Consider the following 14,430-nt stretch of genomic DNA (forward strand, 5'->3'; position numbering starts at 1 on the left):
GAAGGATCCATTGGGGCCTTGGAGGGAGTTGAGGGGGGAGGTGTGGATGCAAGTTTTGCACTTCTTGCGGTTGCAGGGGAAGGTACCGGGAGTGGAGGTTGGGTTGGTGGGGGGTGTGGACCTGACGAGGGAGTCGCGGAGGGAGTGGTCTCTCCTGAATGCTGATAGAGGTAGAGAGGGAAATATATCCCTGGTGGTGGGGTCTGTCTGGAGGTGGCCGAAATGACAGAGGATGATACGATGTATCCAGAGGTTGGTGGGGTGGAAGGTGAAGACCAGTGGGGTTCTGTCCTGGTGGCGATTGGACGGGCTGGAATCAAGGGCGGAGGTGCGGGAAGTGGAGGAAATGCGGTGGAGAGCATTTCCGACCACGTCGGAGGGAAAATTGCAGTCTTTGAAGAAGGAGGCCATTTGAGTTGTTCAGTAGTGGAATTGGTCCTCCTGGGAGCAGGTGAATTGGCCATGTTAAGTTGCCCATAGTGTTAGGTGCATTAGTGAGAGGGAAATGGGTCAGGGTGGGTTACTCTTTGGATGGTTGGTGTGGACTTGTTGGGCCGAAGGGCCTGTTTCCACACTGTGTAGGGAATCTAATAATTCTCGTGAATGAGTGCAAGATGAAAAAGTTCAACAAATGTTTTTCTTTAGGCAAATATCAGAAAATTATTTTTTTCACCTCATTTCATGTTGTGAAGGAATATTTGTTCATGAAAGTTTGCATTGGAATTCCAGCATGGATCTGAGCTCTGATCTGTTTTAGACCTGTGGTAATTGTGCAAGCTAGCATTTGAATATGATGAGTTATATTGGTTAGACATGCACTGAGAAATCCAGAAATACCTTAAAGAACTGTTAGTTTGAATAAACATACAAGATACTGTATTTGCATGCAAACTGTTTTGAGAACAATTCTAATAGCAGGTGAAGGAAGAAGTAAATTGCAATTACAGAATATTTCATGTTCGTTGTATGCCACAAAATGTTTCATGGGCTGCTTTTTGTTTTTTTTTAAAAGAAGTGTACCACTGAAAAGTGGCACCAGTAACAATGATGGAATCTCCCAATGTTGCACTGAAGTGCTGGATTGTTTTCAAGCCCTAAACTGGGCCTTTAACTCTCAAATTTTTGTGTCAAGTAGAATTGGAGACATGGGCGAACATAATATTCCATATGAAGTTAAAGACAAAGAACCTAGGGAGTTGAATTTTGACTATTATGCAGTCGTCGAAATTGTTACTGGCAAATGTCGCTTAATTTTCAGGGGAAGCTCTTCGATTCTACTGTATCTGATGAAGGAACGTGGACTCTAGGTAGGCAACAATCTTAAATTAAAATGCTTCCCTCACAATCCATATACCTTACTTTTCTATTTTTAAATGTTCCATTATAAGAATGTGTGCCATTTCTAAGCTCTCTTTTCAGACCGAAACATTTGGGCAACTAAAAAGTGTATATTTTCATCTCTTATTTTTTTCCGTCTCTAACAAGACTTTGCTTTTTGGCAGAGGATAAGAAACAGATCAGTATTGTGCTAAGGAAAAGTAACCGCGAAGCTGGGAACTGCTGGTCCTCATTGCTGGAAGGGCAATATCATGCTGACCCCCTGCTGCAAGATGAAATGCAGAAGAAACTTACACTAGAGAGGTTCCAAAGGGAGGTGAGTAATAGAACCATATAAAATAAAGAGCACTTGTTGGTTAATGTCAGCAAATTGAGAGTAGATCTGTTCTAAGATCTGAAAAAAATATGATAAGATGTAAAGCAAATATGTTAGCAACCCAGTCCAGAAATTACGCAAACTTCTGATGACAAAAAGCTAATTTTCCCTCGAAGTAGCTATGAGTATATGTAGCTCAATATCAGACAAACTTTTGTAATTTGTTTTATAGAACATTACAGCGCAGTACAGGCCCTTCGGCCCTCAATGTTGCGCCGACCAGTCATACCAATTTGAAGTCCATCTCGCCTAAACTATTCCATGCACTTTTATTTCTCTATTCACGCCCAGCATTACTGTCAATGCCCTTGAAGTCTGTGCAGGATGACTTAGTTTTTCTACAAGTCTACTGATGAGTGGTAATCTTCCTTTTTGTGGGTGTAAGGTGCACACTTTGAGTTGTCAGCATTGTAGCTTGACTCTGCTGGCTTGACTGCAATGCTCTTGGGAGTTAATGAGCTGGTAATAGTGATAACACTCAAAGTAAAGAATGACCACTTGAGTGAAATACCAGAAACCATTATCTTATTTCCCTTTTATCATCTTCGGTGTATCATCTTAAATTTTGTGCTGTTCTCTCAGGAAATAAAGCAATGTTCTGTTGATTTTGAATTTAGAAGAATGAGATGACTTTATTGAAACATACAAGATTCTTAGAGAACTTTTGACCAGATAGATAAAATGGCTGTTTTCCTATTGTGAGAGAGCCTAGGATCAGCGACCATAATCCCAGAAGAAAGGTTTGCCCATTTAAGGCTGAGATGAATAGGAGTTTCGTCTCTGCGGTTAGTGAATTTGGGGAAATCTTTGCTGAAGAGGGCTGTTAGAGCTGGATCATTAAGTGTATTGAAGGCTGAGATAGATTTTCAATCTGTAAGGAATCGAGGACTTTGAGGAACAGGCAGTAAAATGGAGTTAAGGATGATCATGTTGGCCATGATCTCATTGAATGGCAGGGCAGATTCGATGGGCTGAAAGGCCTACTTCTGCTCTTGCATCAAAGACATTGATATAAATTACTTGATAACCTTGTCTAGCCAGATAGAGTGTAAAGGTGAAAGAGGAGAGAAGTTACAGTTGCCTTAACATTACAGGAAAAAAAATCAAGACCATGGGCAAGGTCAAACTGAGACTCGGCAGAAGATTCTGGGGCAGCCACGTTTGTGTTAGTGATTAGCACTATTGCCTCCACCGTTCAATTCCATCCTTGGGCGATCGTCTGTGTGGAGTTTGCACATTCTCCCTGTGTCTACGTGAATTTCCTCCAGGTGCTCCAGTTTCCTCCCACAGTCCAAAGATGTGCAGGTCAGGTGGATTGGCCATGCGAAACTGCCCATAGTATCCAGGGATGTGCAGTCTAGGTGGGCTTAGCCATGGGAAATGCTTGGTTACAGGGCTAATTTGGGTCTGGGTTGGATGCTATTTGGAGAATCTATGTGTACTCAATGAGCCAAATGGCCCCACACTGTAGGGATTGTATGAAATGTTTTAATCTTGCTAGAAATACTTTGGCATGCTAAGCCTTGTGACAAATTAATGGGATTCTGGACATCACATAGTAAACCACGAGGATTGTTTTCATTTGAATAATCATTAAACATTTGGAAACTTCATCACTGTAATGGATTATGCTTTCTTCCTGCACAGCATCCTGGCTTTGACTTTAGTGGGGCTGACATTTCTGGAAACTATGGCGGTGGAGGTCCAGATTTCTCAAATTTGGGAAAGTGAAGACAATTCAAAGACAAAATTGTTCCTGTAGAGTAATACTGGACTTTGAGAGGAAAGGTACAGAAGACAAGCTGTTGGAAATGCCTCTGCAGAACTCTGAAGCAAAACTTGCTGTGAAAATAAGGATGAATTTGCAAAGCACACCGTTATTAGTTGTAAACAACCCAGGAATTTGTGTTTTTGAGGGAAAAAAGAATACTGTTGTGTTGTGAATGATTGCAAATTGCAGAATGATTTGAAATGCACCACTATTGGCCTTGCAAAACAGATCTTGTTGCTACTGTCCCTCTGAATTTCAAGGAATACCTGGGTTTACATTGTGAATACAATGAAACGAGTCAGTCAAAGTTCGGACAGCTATTGGATATTGTAAGTATGCTTTAAATGGAGTGATTAATAGTCTTGACATGCCACTCAACCTTGGAAACTCAGAAAGAGAACAATTAAAATTGGAATCTCTCGAGGCTTTCAAATGTCTCTTGCTTTTCCTTTGTGTTCTCACTCTCAATTTAATCTTTATTACTTTTCTATTTTGTTTTCTGCATTTAATTTGACTCAATTTCACATTATTCTCTAACAATCCTGATTTATTTTCTCTTCATTAGAATAGTAATGATCTAATAGAAATGTCCTTTTTTTATAAAGTGGTCTAATAGCAAAAACAAAAATTCCCTCTTATAAAAAGGAAACCTAAATTAATTCTTAATATTATGTGCAGGCTGGAGAATGAAGTCTTCTACATGTGACACTTAGGGAAGTTTCAAGTGTACTGCTGGACACTACCTCTCATCCGCAGCCAGGGAAGAAGCAGAGTGTGATCACCCTCTACTTTTCATGTCTGTTTCTTCCACTATTTCATTGCTTATCCTGCAATATACCACGTTGCTGCCATTGCACTATTCTTGATTTTAGTAATTTCTAGCACTAAAATAATAAGAGCCTCAATTTGAGAAGGATGTTATAACTTGGATGTTTGTCACAAAATGCTCACCACCAGCAAATTCTGGAGCACAGATAGGTGAGTTTAAGGATGCATATTTCTGCTTTAAAAATGAAAGTCTACAGAACCATTCATATGTTGAAGACAGTTCCTTTATTTACAATTTTAAAGCACATAACGGAATTAAAAGTGAGACTCTCATTAAACTTGCAGTGATATATGGATTGTTTAATTTGGCTTCAATTCCTCGATTGTTCTTACAGAAGAAAAAATAAAGTTTGAATAATTGAAGAGTTTTTTTTAAAAGGTAAACTATGTCATTGATATGTATATTAAAATTGGAATTGATTGTCCTTATGTAATTAGCATCGGAGTGCCATCATGAAAAATGCAGTGATATAGAGTTAAATGTATTGGCTTTTCATCCAGGGATCCAAGTTCGAGTCCAATGCAGACTAATAGACACTGTTTCCACACTGTAAGTAATCTAATCTAATCTAATCTAATCTGCAAATTCCTGCTGTCATCCATTGTGACTCTTGACTAGTATATTGTGTTTCTGTGCCATTCTCTTGCAAAATGCCAATTTGGTGGTGAGTTGAGGGAAGACAGCTACCTAGTTACCTCAGGCCCCTCTACCAATATCATCTGGAAGTACCTTCCCTTCTTATCAACATTTGCAGCACTCATCCTATGTGGTGGGGTTCTTCACTGCTCTAGCCTATATGGCACAGGCATAATAGCACACCCATCACATTGCACAGTACAGGGAGCACAGCACGTTGAACAATATGGCACAGAGAGCATGAAAAATCACATTGTATGGCGCAGAGAGCATATAGTCTGTACTGTCGGGCATTTGGGTAAGTACATGAATATGCAGACAGCTGGGACTAGTTTAGTTTGAAAACATGGTTAGCGTGGACTAGTTGGTCTAAAAGGTCTGTTTACATGGCACAGGGAACTCCCCCCACACACACACTACGTGCTCCGGCACATGGAGCATTCCCCACACACCATGCTGTACGGCACATGGATCTCTCTGACCCCCAACACACACACACACACACAAAATAGGCTGTACGCCACATGGAGCCCCCATTCTCTCCTCCCCACACACACACACCGGGCTGTACGGCACATGGAGCCCCCCACACACCAGGCCGTACGACAGATGGAACTCCAGCTTTTGCCGTACGGTGACGCAATGCCGTGCGAAAGCGGATGTGACGAACGCGCGCCGGAAGCCTGCCGCCGGCCAAGTGGAAGCGGTGCAGCGGGTGACGGCGGCGAGATGTCGGATCTGTTCGTGAAACCCGGTGAGAGAGAGAGAGAGAGGCACAGGGGCTTGGTGTGGGGAGACAGCAGCTGCAGTTCAGACTGGTGACTCCCTGAGGAAGGGCAGGAGGGAATGAAGGTGGCGGTGGGGGCTGCGTGGGGATCAGGGCCCGGTGAGTGATGCCCCCGTTTACGTGGCACTGAGGCTGGAGTCAGCAGTGGGCGGTGAGGAACGTGCTGCTCCCCTGCAGCGGGTCACGTCTGTACATTTAAACCTGAGGCACCAGGACTGTCTTCGGAAGGAGATTAATACGTTTAATAGAAGGTGGTGTTTATCTCCATGTTATAAGGGAGATTAATACATTTATTCCCCTGGCTGTTGAACAAGCCACGTTTAAATCGCAGAATGCTGCGGAGGAAAGTCTTGGTCTTCCCTTGAAAAGACCTGCCAAATGACATCTCCTGGTCCGGGGAGGTGGTGCTGATTGACCTTTGCACCAGGCTCGTTTCATCTGGCTGTCAGTCACTGCTACACACGTTCACAATGTATTAAGCATTGCCACTTGTCTGCGCGATATTTACGTGACCGATTGAAAGCTGTCCCCAAACGGACGTATTGAAAGGCAAGCTCGGGAAACACACGAGAGATAGGAATGTCAGGGTGTGGTGCGTTAACGTCAACGCAAATCAGTTTGGCCGAACAGCTGTTGCTTTGTTAAAGTTCTCTGACTCAGTGTTTGCAATGCAAAGGTTGACACTGGTCTAATAATGTTTCCGTACGTTTTGAGTAGAGAAAGAGAAACTTTACTTGTGACCAAGGGAGAAATACATTAGAATGGTGCTCAGTGATATTCTTACCTTGAAGTACATAAGCTGCGATGAAATTAATTTGATCATACTTGTCTTTTAAAAATAAATGTGCTACCACCAAATTAGGGTTACGTGCCCTTTGAAGTGACAGTCATGTTATAGTATGTTTCTTTCTTGAGGATCTGACATCAAACACTTTATAGTAGATGAAAAGTATGTTTTCTATGGATTGAGTAAGTGATTTAAGATAATAGTAGATAACTTGAGCAAAGACCGAGATCTTTACTTTAGAAGCAGCAGAGTAAATGAAACTTGTTTAAGCATTTTGCTTGCTCATTGGTAGGAGATCATAATATCTGTCTGTGTCCTAATATCTGCAGCTGGTATTTACTTCAGGCTACGCTTATTTGTGGTTTAACAGAAAGAAAAGGAAAAAGGTCATTTTCTTTGTTTAAGGAAATACTTACACTAACATGTAGCTTTGGAGAATAATTGTAATCAATTATTGCTTATAGAGAAATATAGTTATGAAAAGAAATATTTGTGAAAATATTCAAAGCATTCTCTATATTACATACATTTCAGTCTTGAAGTACTTTGGGATGTTTTATTTTGGTATCGTCATTTTCACTGAGTTACTTAATGAACATTCCTATTTTAAAAAGGAAATCAGGAGCGAGGCTGGAATGATCCTCCCCAGTTTTCGTATGGTTTGCAGACACAAGCACAGATAGGTCCAAGGAAGCATTTTCTCACTAAGCGAGTATCGGCACCACAGCTAGATAAACCAAAAGGTGAGCATTAATTACCACATTACATGTTCAACAAAAGGCAGACTATCTGTTTAGTATTGGTAATCATAAATATTTGAAATACAGTTATGTCAGAATTGAGAGTGTCAGTTTTTTAGTGTGATCAAACCTTCCCATTTGAAACTCCTACTTGTATGCCTTTTGACAAAATATGAGGAGCAAGTAAGAATTGCCATTTACTTAAATCTGCACTTTCTCTTTCATTGGGGCTGCACTATAATACAGCAATGTTAAAATAGTTTTAACCTTTACCTGCTCATTTTTTTTCCATCTCATCTTCCGGTGTGAATTTCCTGAAATATTTTACTCTTTGTTCTAAGGAGTGGGCAGGCAACCTCTCTGTAGGATGATCTCTCGTCGTGTCATTAGGATTTCTATAGTAGTAATCTGGCTCACTTCCTTTTCTCCCTCTCCTGAGACCTGTCATCTGCTTTTTGCTCTGCACTTCCTCCTAAACACAAATGGGAATTGACCACATGGGAAAGTGAACCTGGGAAGCTACCTCCTACCATTCTATTCGTGATGTAGATTTCTGGCAAAACATTAACATAATAGAATGAATTTAATTCAGAAATTGCTCCATTCCTTTCTTAAAATCTAGTCCAAGTTATGCTTTTCTTCTATAAAGTACCATCAATTTCAATTACTGCCAGTCGCACAGATAGAGATGTTTTTCCAATAGCTTGATTCTACCAATGTGTTATGCATATTTTCCTGTAGATTATAGACCAACAGGAATTCCTTCTGCAATTATACCACCATCTCCTTCCGTAACGTGTGAGAAGAAGCCACTGCCACCACCTCCGAAGCATTCCGGTTTATCTGATAATTGTAAGCCAGTCCAAAATGCTACAGTTATGTCTGATTATGAGGTAAATTTGGAAGATGTTTTAAGTCCATTAAATAAGACACTGGAGACTTGTAGGAAACATGTAAAGGTAAGTGGAGAATGAATGTTATTGTTTCAGAAATTAAGTAGTTGCTTCAGGCTTAAGAAATCTTATCCCATTATGTTGTAAAAACAGTGACAATGCTGCAGATACAATGCTGGCTGACGTGAAGTGATCAACACAAGACTATATAGATATGCACCTATTCAAATCAATCCCCTCTGCAATGTTAATCACTTAACACAACTAAACAATTGTGTAAAGTGATATACATAAAATGTTAATTCAGGTAACTAATTAATTGCACACTGAATTTTGTGCCTCAGGAATTCTGAACATTAGTCAAGATGGTTTTCACAAAATGAGTAGATCGCCCCGCACTTCAACACTCCTCACAGTACTTGATTGTGGAGTTAACTTGACAGCTTGGCAGAACAATGTTGTATACATATTCCCAGAATATTGAATATCTGTGCAAATACAACTAGCACCAATACTTGCAGGCGAAAGTGAGTACTGCAGATGCTGGAGATTAGAGTCAAGGGTGTGGCGTTGGAAAAGCACTGCAGGTCAGGCAGCGTCCGAGGAGCAGAAAAATCAACGTTTCAGGCAAAAAGCCTGCATCAGGTGTGCTTTTCCAGCACCACACTCTTGACATCAATACTTGCAAAGTTGAGGTAAGAAGAAAATCATGTTGTAAATGTATAATTTAGAATAATCTCAATTAACTGTTGAACAGAATAAACCTAAATTTTGTACTTTTGTAGAAAAAGATTACATTTATAGAACCTTATTACTCTCTTAAAAACATTCCAAAAATAATTCGCACACAGCAAATTATTTGATGTACCATTGTTAAATTTGCACATTGGCTTGGCGTTATGTGCCCTGCAAGCCACAGTGAAATGGATGTCACGTTTGTAGAGTCATAGAATCCCTACAGTGTGGAAAGAGGTCATTTGGTCCATTGAGTCCATATTGACCCTCCAAAGAATATCCCACCCCTACCCAGTCCCTGTAACTCTGCAGCTACCATGGCCAATCCACCTAACCTGCATATCTTTGGACTGTACAAGGTAACTGGAGCACCTGCTAGAAACCCGCATAGGCATGGGGAGAACGTGGAAACTCCACACAGATAAGTACCCAAGTCTGGAGTTGAACCTGAGTCCCTGGCGCTGTGAAGTGGCAACGCTAATCATTGTGCCACCCAGAACCCAATAGTTTTATCTTTGTGCTGTTGGCAGAAAGAAAATTACTGACCAAAGCTCCAGGACAATGTAGCTGCCTATTGAGTAATGATATAGATTTTCTAATCCTCACCAAACCAGTGGAACAGGAAAGTGAAGCATTGGTTTAGCACCGTATCTGAAGGAAAGCAACTTTAAGAATAAAGTATCACAACAAAATCTCAGCTTTGGTCATCTACTCAAGTCAGAGGATTGGAAAACTGCCCCTATTCAAAAAGGGAGGAAGGCAAAAAATGGTTAACTGTAGGCTGACTAACCATTTATGATTAGAAAAATATTGGCATCAATTATTAAGCAAGTAATAGCATAACATTTGGAAAATCATAATCTAATCAAGCAATATCAGCATGGCTTCATTAAAGTGAAATTATATCTGTCTAGTTTATGAGAGCATTGTAAAGAAGTCTCAACTAGAGTGAATAGATTGGATACATTCTGTTTCGACTTCCAGAGGGCGTGCGACTGGATACTTCATAAAAGATTAAGTCATAAAATATGACACCAAAGTGTTGGAAACAGTATATTGACATTGATAGACAATTGGCTAATGAGCATGAAACAGCGAGTGGGGATCTGGGTTTCATTTTTTTAAGTTGGTGATCTGTAACCAGTGGAGTTTAACAGGATCAGTGGTGGGACCACAACTGTTTACATTATATATGAATGACTTGGAGCAAGAAAGTAAATGTACTCAAGCCAAGATTGTAGACAATGTTAAAAATAGGTATGTTATGAGAGGGATATGTACAGTTTACAGGGAGATATCAATAGGTAATGTAAGTGGGCAAAAACGTTGATAAATGGATTATAATGTGGGAAAATGTGAAGTTAATTTTGGAAGTGAGAGCAAAGTATTATTTTGGGGGAGAAAAACTGTACAAAACTGAAACACAAAAGGACTTGGGGGAACTCAGAAAGCTCGCACACAGGATAGCAGATAATCAAAATGCTAATGGAATGTTGGCCCTTGTTTCAACACTGGTAATGGATAAGATTATGGAAGTCTTACTGCAACAGTACAGGTACTGGTGAGATTACATCTGGAGTACTGTGAGCAATCTTGGTCCCTTATTTAAGAAAAGTTTAAAAAAAAATCACACACAATAGCTACCTGACGAAGGAACAGCGCTCCAAAAACTTATACTTCCAAATAAACCTGTTGAACTAACCTGATGTGATTTTTAACTTTATCCACTCCAGTGCATCACCAGCACTTCCACATCATATTTAAGAAAGGATATAATTTTGTTAGAGGCAGTTCAGAGAAGTTTCACAAGGATGATCCATGGTATGGAGGGATCGTCTAGAGAGCAAAGACTAAACAGATTGGGATTCTACTCACTTGAGTTCAGAAGAATGAGAGGTTACCTCATTGAAATATACAGGATTCTTAAGGGATTTGACAGGGTAAATGCTGAGAACATATTTTGCCTTCTGGGAATGTCTAGGACCAGAGGACACAAGCTCAAAATTAAGGAGAGCCAATTGCAGACTGCATGCGGAGAAGTTTCTTCTCTCAAAGGATTTAGTGTCTTTGGAGCCCCTTGCCATAGAGAGCTGTTGGAGCAGAGTTCTTTTGTCTATTTTACACTGAGATAGATTCTTGATCAGTACGGGCATCAAAGGTTATGGGGAGAAGGCAGGAAGTGCACGAGGAGTATTGGATCAACCGTGATCTTATTGAATGGCAGAGCAGGCTCAATGGGCCTAACAGCCATCCTCCTGTTCATGTTTCTCGTGGTCTTATGGTTTTTGAGACATGGTCCAAAGTTTGAATCTTTAAACTTATGGCAACTGTAAGCAACAATACATACTTATCTTTCAAGTTGTTATTTTTTGCTTCCTTTGGGTTCCCATTGCAAGTGAATCCTGTGGATAGCTATCTAGCTTCGGTAAAGATTCAACAAAATGTTGATATGTTATGGAATAGTGAGATATTGGATGACAGTTATCATTGCCCATATCCATGGTTCCTAATTTTAATTTAGAATTTGAAGAGGCATCGAGACTGAAAAGCAGGCATTTCATCATAAAGGGAATATAATATCAATAAGATAGAATTAGAATCCTTACAGTGTGGAAACAGCCCCTTCGGCCCAACAAGTCCACACCAACCCTCCAAAGACTAACCCACCCAGACGCATTCCCCTACCCTAAGTTTAACCCCTGACTAATGCACCTAACCTACACATCCCTGAACATTTATGGGCAATTTAGCATGGCCTATTCACCGAACCTGAACATCTTTGGACTGTTGGAGGAAACCCATGCAGACACAGGGGAAAATGTGCAAACTCCACACACAGTTGCCCAAGGCTGGAATGGAACCTGGGTCCCTGGCACTGTGAGGCAGCAGTGGTAACCACTGAGCCACCATGCTGCCCCACAGTGATCATAACACTTCATATCCTAAAAGTTTAAATTTAGTCTCTTGCAAAAGCTATTGCCAATGGATTGATTGATCATGTGGAGGAATTAGTGAGTGATGCAGATGGATATTAACGAACGAAATTATGATGTAATGGTGGAAACAGTAATTTATTAAGTCTGTCAAAATTTTATTTTAACTAAAGCAACATTTTGATGGTTGGTATTCAGTGACATGAAGACTATTGCATCATGTTGAATACCGCAGAAGTTTCAACATTCCTTGGCTATAACAGAAGATAACTCAATTTATTTTTAAACTTCTTGTCTAGAAACAAGTTTGTGATGATATTGGCAGAAGGTTATTAATGCTTCGGGACATGTGGCAATCAGGAAAACTTTCTGTACCAGTGCAGAATAGGATGCACCAACTCACGCAAGGTAATCTTTTATAGTTGCCAATGCTTTAAGGTCCTTATTTAAATGCCAGAATGGAATGTGCTTAGAGATTGCATAAAATGCATAGAAGTGCAAGTTGTGCTCGTAAAGGTGTCAAAATTAAAAGTATAAGTGAGAGGCACAGTGCTTCGTTTTCTGTGAAGGCCAAAGGTGTAAGGACAAGTTTGTATTTTTCTAACAAGAATGTACTATGAGGAGGAGTAGATCTTGTCCCACCACACAGTACAGTCATGGACTGCCTTCCAATTCAAATTTGCTTTGCCAGCAGACCCAGTTTCCTTTGATTCCCTGAGAGATCAAAGATATGTCTACTTCAGCTCTAAATGTACTCAGTGACGGAGCATTCACATCTTTCTGGATAGATAATTTCACAAATTCACAAGTAGGTGTTATGTAGGGCAAATGGGGAATGGTAGCAAAATATTTATTCAAATTTTTAAATATTTGTCAAGAAAAGCCATTGTAAAATGAGAGTCCTTTACAAAATCTCCAATGATGAAAATGTTTATTTTAGTCAGCTTTTCAGATTAAGTTCTCCATAATGTAATGCAGGAACATCTGACCTATAACTCATGGAGCATTGTTCCTGGCAGATTGAGCAATTGAACACAAGCAACTCTCTGTTTTATGTATTTCTTTTTATTGCTCACTTCTTTTCACTTCACATTGACATCTGGTTCCTCTTCACTGATGCATGCTCTTTGAACCACCAAGAGATGGCATTTGCAACATTCCTCCATCTTCTTGCACTGTCTTTTTCACTGTTGTAAATAGCATTCGGTTAATGACATATTTAAGTTCTAAGAACACATTGTGTATCTTTGTTTGCTGACAGAAATGGAGCACTGCAATTGGGATTCTGCTGATGAAATCCACAGATCTTTGATGGTTGACCATGTGAATGAAGTTGGACAGTGGATGGTTGGAGTGAAACGCCTCATTGCTGAAACCAAAAATCTACCATCTGACCTTACTGACTGTGCAAATTAAAATTGAGATAAAGACTGTGGTGCTATGCTCACGATGATCCAATGAGAATACTGTTCAGTGAAAATGCGGCAATGGATCAAAATTAGAAAATATTGACAGAAGGAATAACAATTACACTTGTGAATGATTCCTGTATTCAGCGGGAAAGAAAACATGTATTCAGGCTGTACTGTTCAAGAGTTTACAAAAGCACTTTAGCCTTAAAGAAACAGACTGAGCATCTCAATGACTTGGTCATTCTTAAGTTGCCAGTAAGCTGCTGCAGTTGTCAAATCCTTTCTGTATGCTCTGATTGGAAGGCATGTGCCAGATGTTGACTATAAAAGTTTCCTCTGCCACAGGGATTAAAATGAAGCCTCATTGCTACAAGAAAATAGGGCTTTTCCGGAGAGGAGTTTTATCTTTTACTTGGCTTATCTTACTGTCATCTGTAGAAACAAGCTTTCCATTTAATTTTACTCCAAGTAATTAAGAATTGTGGCTTTCCTGCTGCATTTTATATTTTTAAAACCATTATTAAAGATTCAAGGTGAAGAGTCATCTGGAAAACTTTGGGTTGCTGAGTGTGTGTAAAGTTGTTCTTTATAGAAAAAAGACCTGTTTCATTCATTCACATACATCTATGTACATCATTTCCCTTATTTGGAAGGTTTTAATGAGGTTAGCTGCATGTGTGGCCTAACCAGAGCTGCATTAAGGTGAAGGATATTTTCCTTCACTTGTCTCCTAATCAAACTTAGACTTGAATGTACTGTCTGGAAAAGATAGGAGCAATATATAGCCCTCTTTCTGGAAAATCTGCCCTGGTATTGTGTTGTAATTAATTATAATGGTAAAATTGTTTTTTGACCTTTGAATTGTTTTAGTAATTACTCAGTTTATGAAGTTACTTTTAATATAGGATGCTGATACTTTCATAGCCAATTTCCTATCATTCCTGGTGCAGAAGGAGAACCCCTTTCCTTGCTCTCCATACCTGATCAAGAATCATGTCAATACCTTTTCAAGTCTCCTGAATTGCCTTTTCAATTAAGAAAAGAATGCTGGTTGGTATTTTCTTATGCTTCCTATGGAAGGGAGGCTTTGCAGAATGCAATCAGAATCCTCATCACAAATAAAGTTTTTGTTTATATCATTGTGATTATGTTTCTACTCTTTAACAGATAACAAAATAACAAAATGGGTTTGG

The 14,430-nt window shown here is 39.8% G+C and overlaps 2 protein-coding genes across 4 annotated transcripts in view; both read left to right on the forward strand.

Moving 5' to 3' along the window:
• The window catches only part of nudcd2 (NudC domain containing 2), an 11,132-nt gene extending 7,219 nt beyond the window's left edge, over positions 1–3,913 (forward strand). For both annotated transcript variants that reach the window (XM_043703258.1, XM_043703256.1), the window contains exons 3-5: positions 1,259–1,307; positions 1,503–1,654; positions 3,362–3,913. In XM_043703258.1, coding sequence (XP_043559193.1) covers positions 1,259–1,307; positions 1,503–1,654; positions 3,362–3,445 — 285 coding nt within the window. In that variant the 3' untranslated portion in view covers positions 3,446–3,913. The remainder of the gene's footprint in view (positions 1–1,258; positions 1,308–1,502; positions 1,655–3,361) is intronic.
• A 1,684-nt stretch (positions 3,914–5,597) lies between these two features.
• Positions 5,598–14,376, forward strand: sra1 (steroid receptor RNA activator 1). 2 transcript variants are annotated; one of them, XM_043703259.1, is made up of 5 exons: positions 5,598–5,704; positions 7,139–7,267; positions 8,006–8,223; positions 12,125–12,233; positions 13,087–14,376. In XM_043703259.1, exons 1-5 carry the CDS (start codon positions 5,680–5,682, stop codon positions 13,239–13,241), a joined length of 636 nt encoding a protein of 211 aa, XP_043559194.1. In that variant the 5' UTR covers positions 5,598–5,679; the 3' UTR covers positions 13,242–14,376. The 2 variants fall into 2 exon arrangements, with proteins under 2 accessions (XP_043559194.1, XP_043559195.1); XM_043703260.1 differs by lacking the exon at positions 5,598–5,704 and adding an exon at positions 5,748–5,836.
• The last annotated feature ends 54 nt before the right edge of the window (positions 14,377–14,430 follow it).

The sequence above is a fragment of the Chiloscyllium plagiosum genome, chromosome 14 (genome assembly GCF_004010195.1).
Source record: "Chiloscyllium plagiosum isolate BGI_BamShark_2017 chromosome 14, ASM401019v2, whole genome shotgun sequence".
Classification (NCBI taxonomy): Eukaryota; Metazoa; Chordata; class Chondrichthyes; order Orectolobiformes; family Hemiscylliidae; genus Chiloscyllium; species Chiloscyllium plagiosum.

Excerpts from the sequence above, each read along its gene's own strand:
- sra1 (XM_043703260.1), top strand. The coding sequence starts at position 5,797 with ATGAAGGTGGCGGTGGGGGCTGCGTGGGGATCAGGGCCCG. Across the intron at positions 7,268-8,005 it reads ACAGCTAGATAAACCAAAAG|ATTATAGACCAACAGGAATT; the intron begins GTGAGCATTAAT and ends ATTTTCCTGTAG. Across the intron at positions 8,224-12,124 it reads CTTGTAGGAAACATGTAAAG|AAACAAGTTTGTGATGATAT; the intron begins GTAAGTGGAGAA and ends CTTCTTGTCTAG.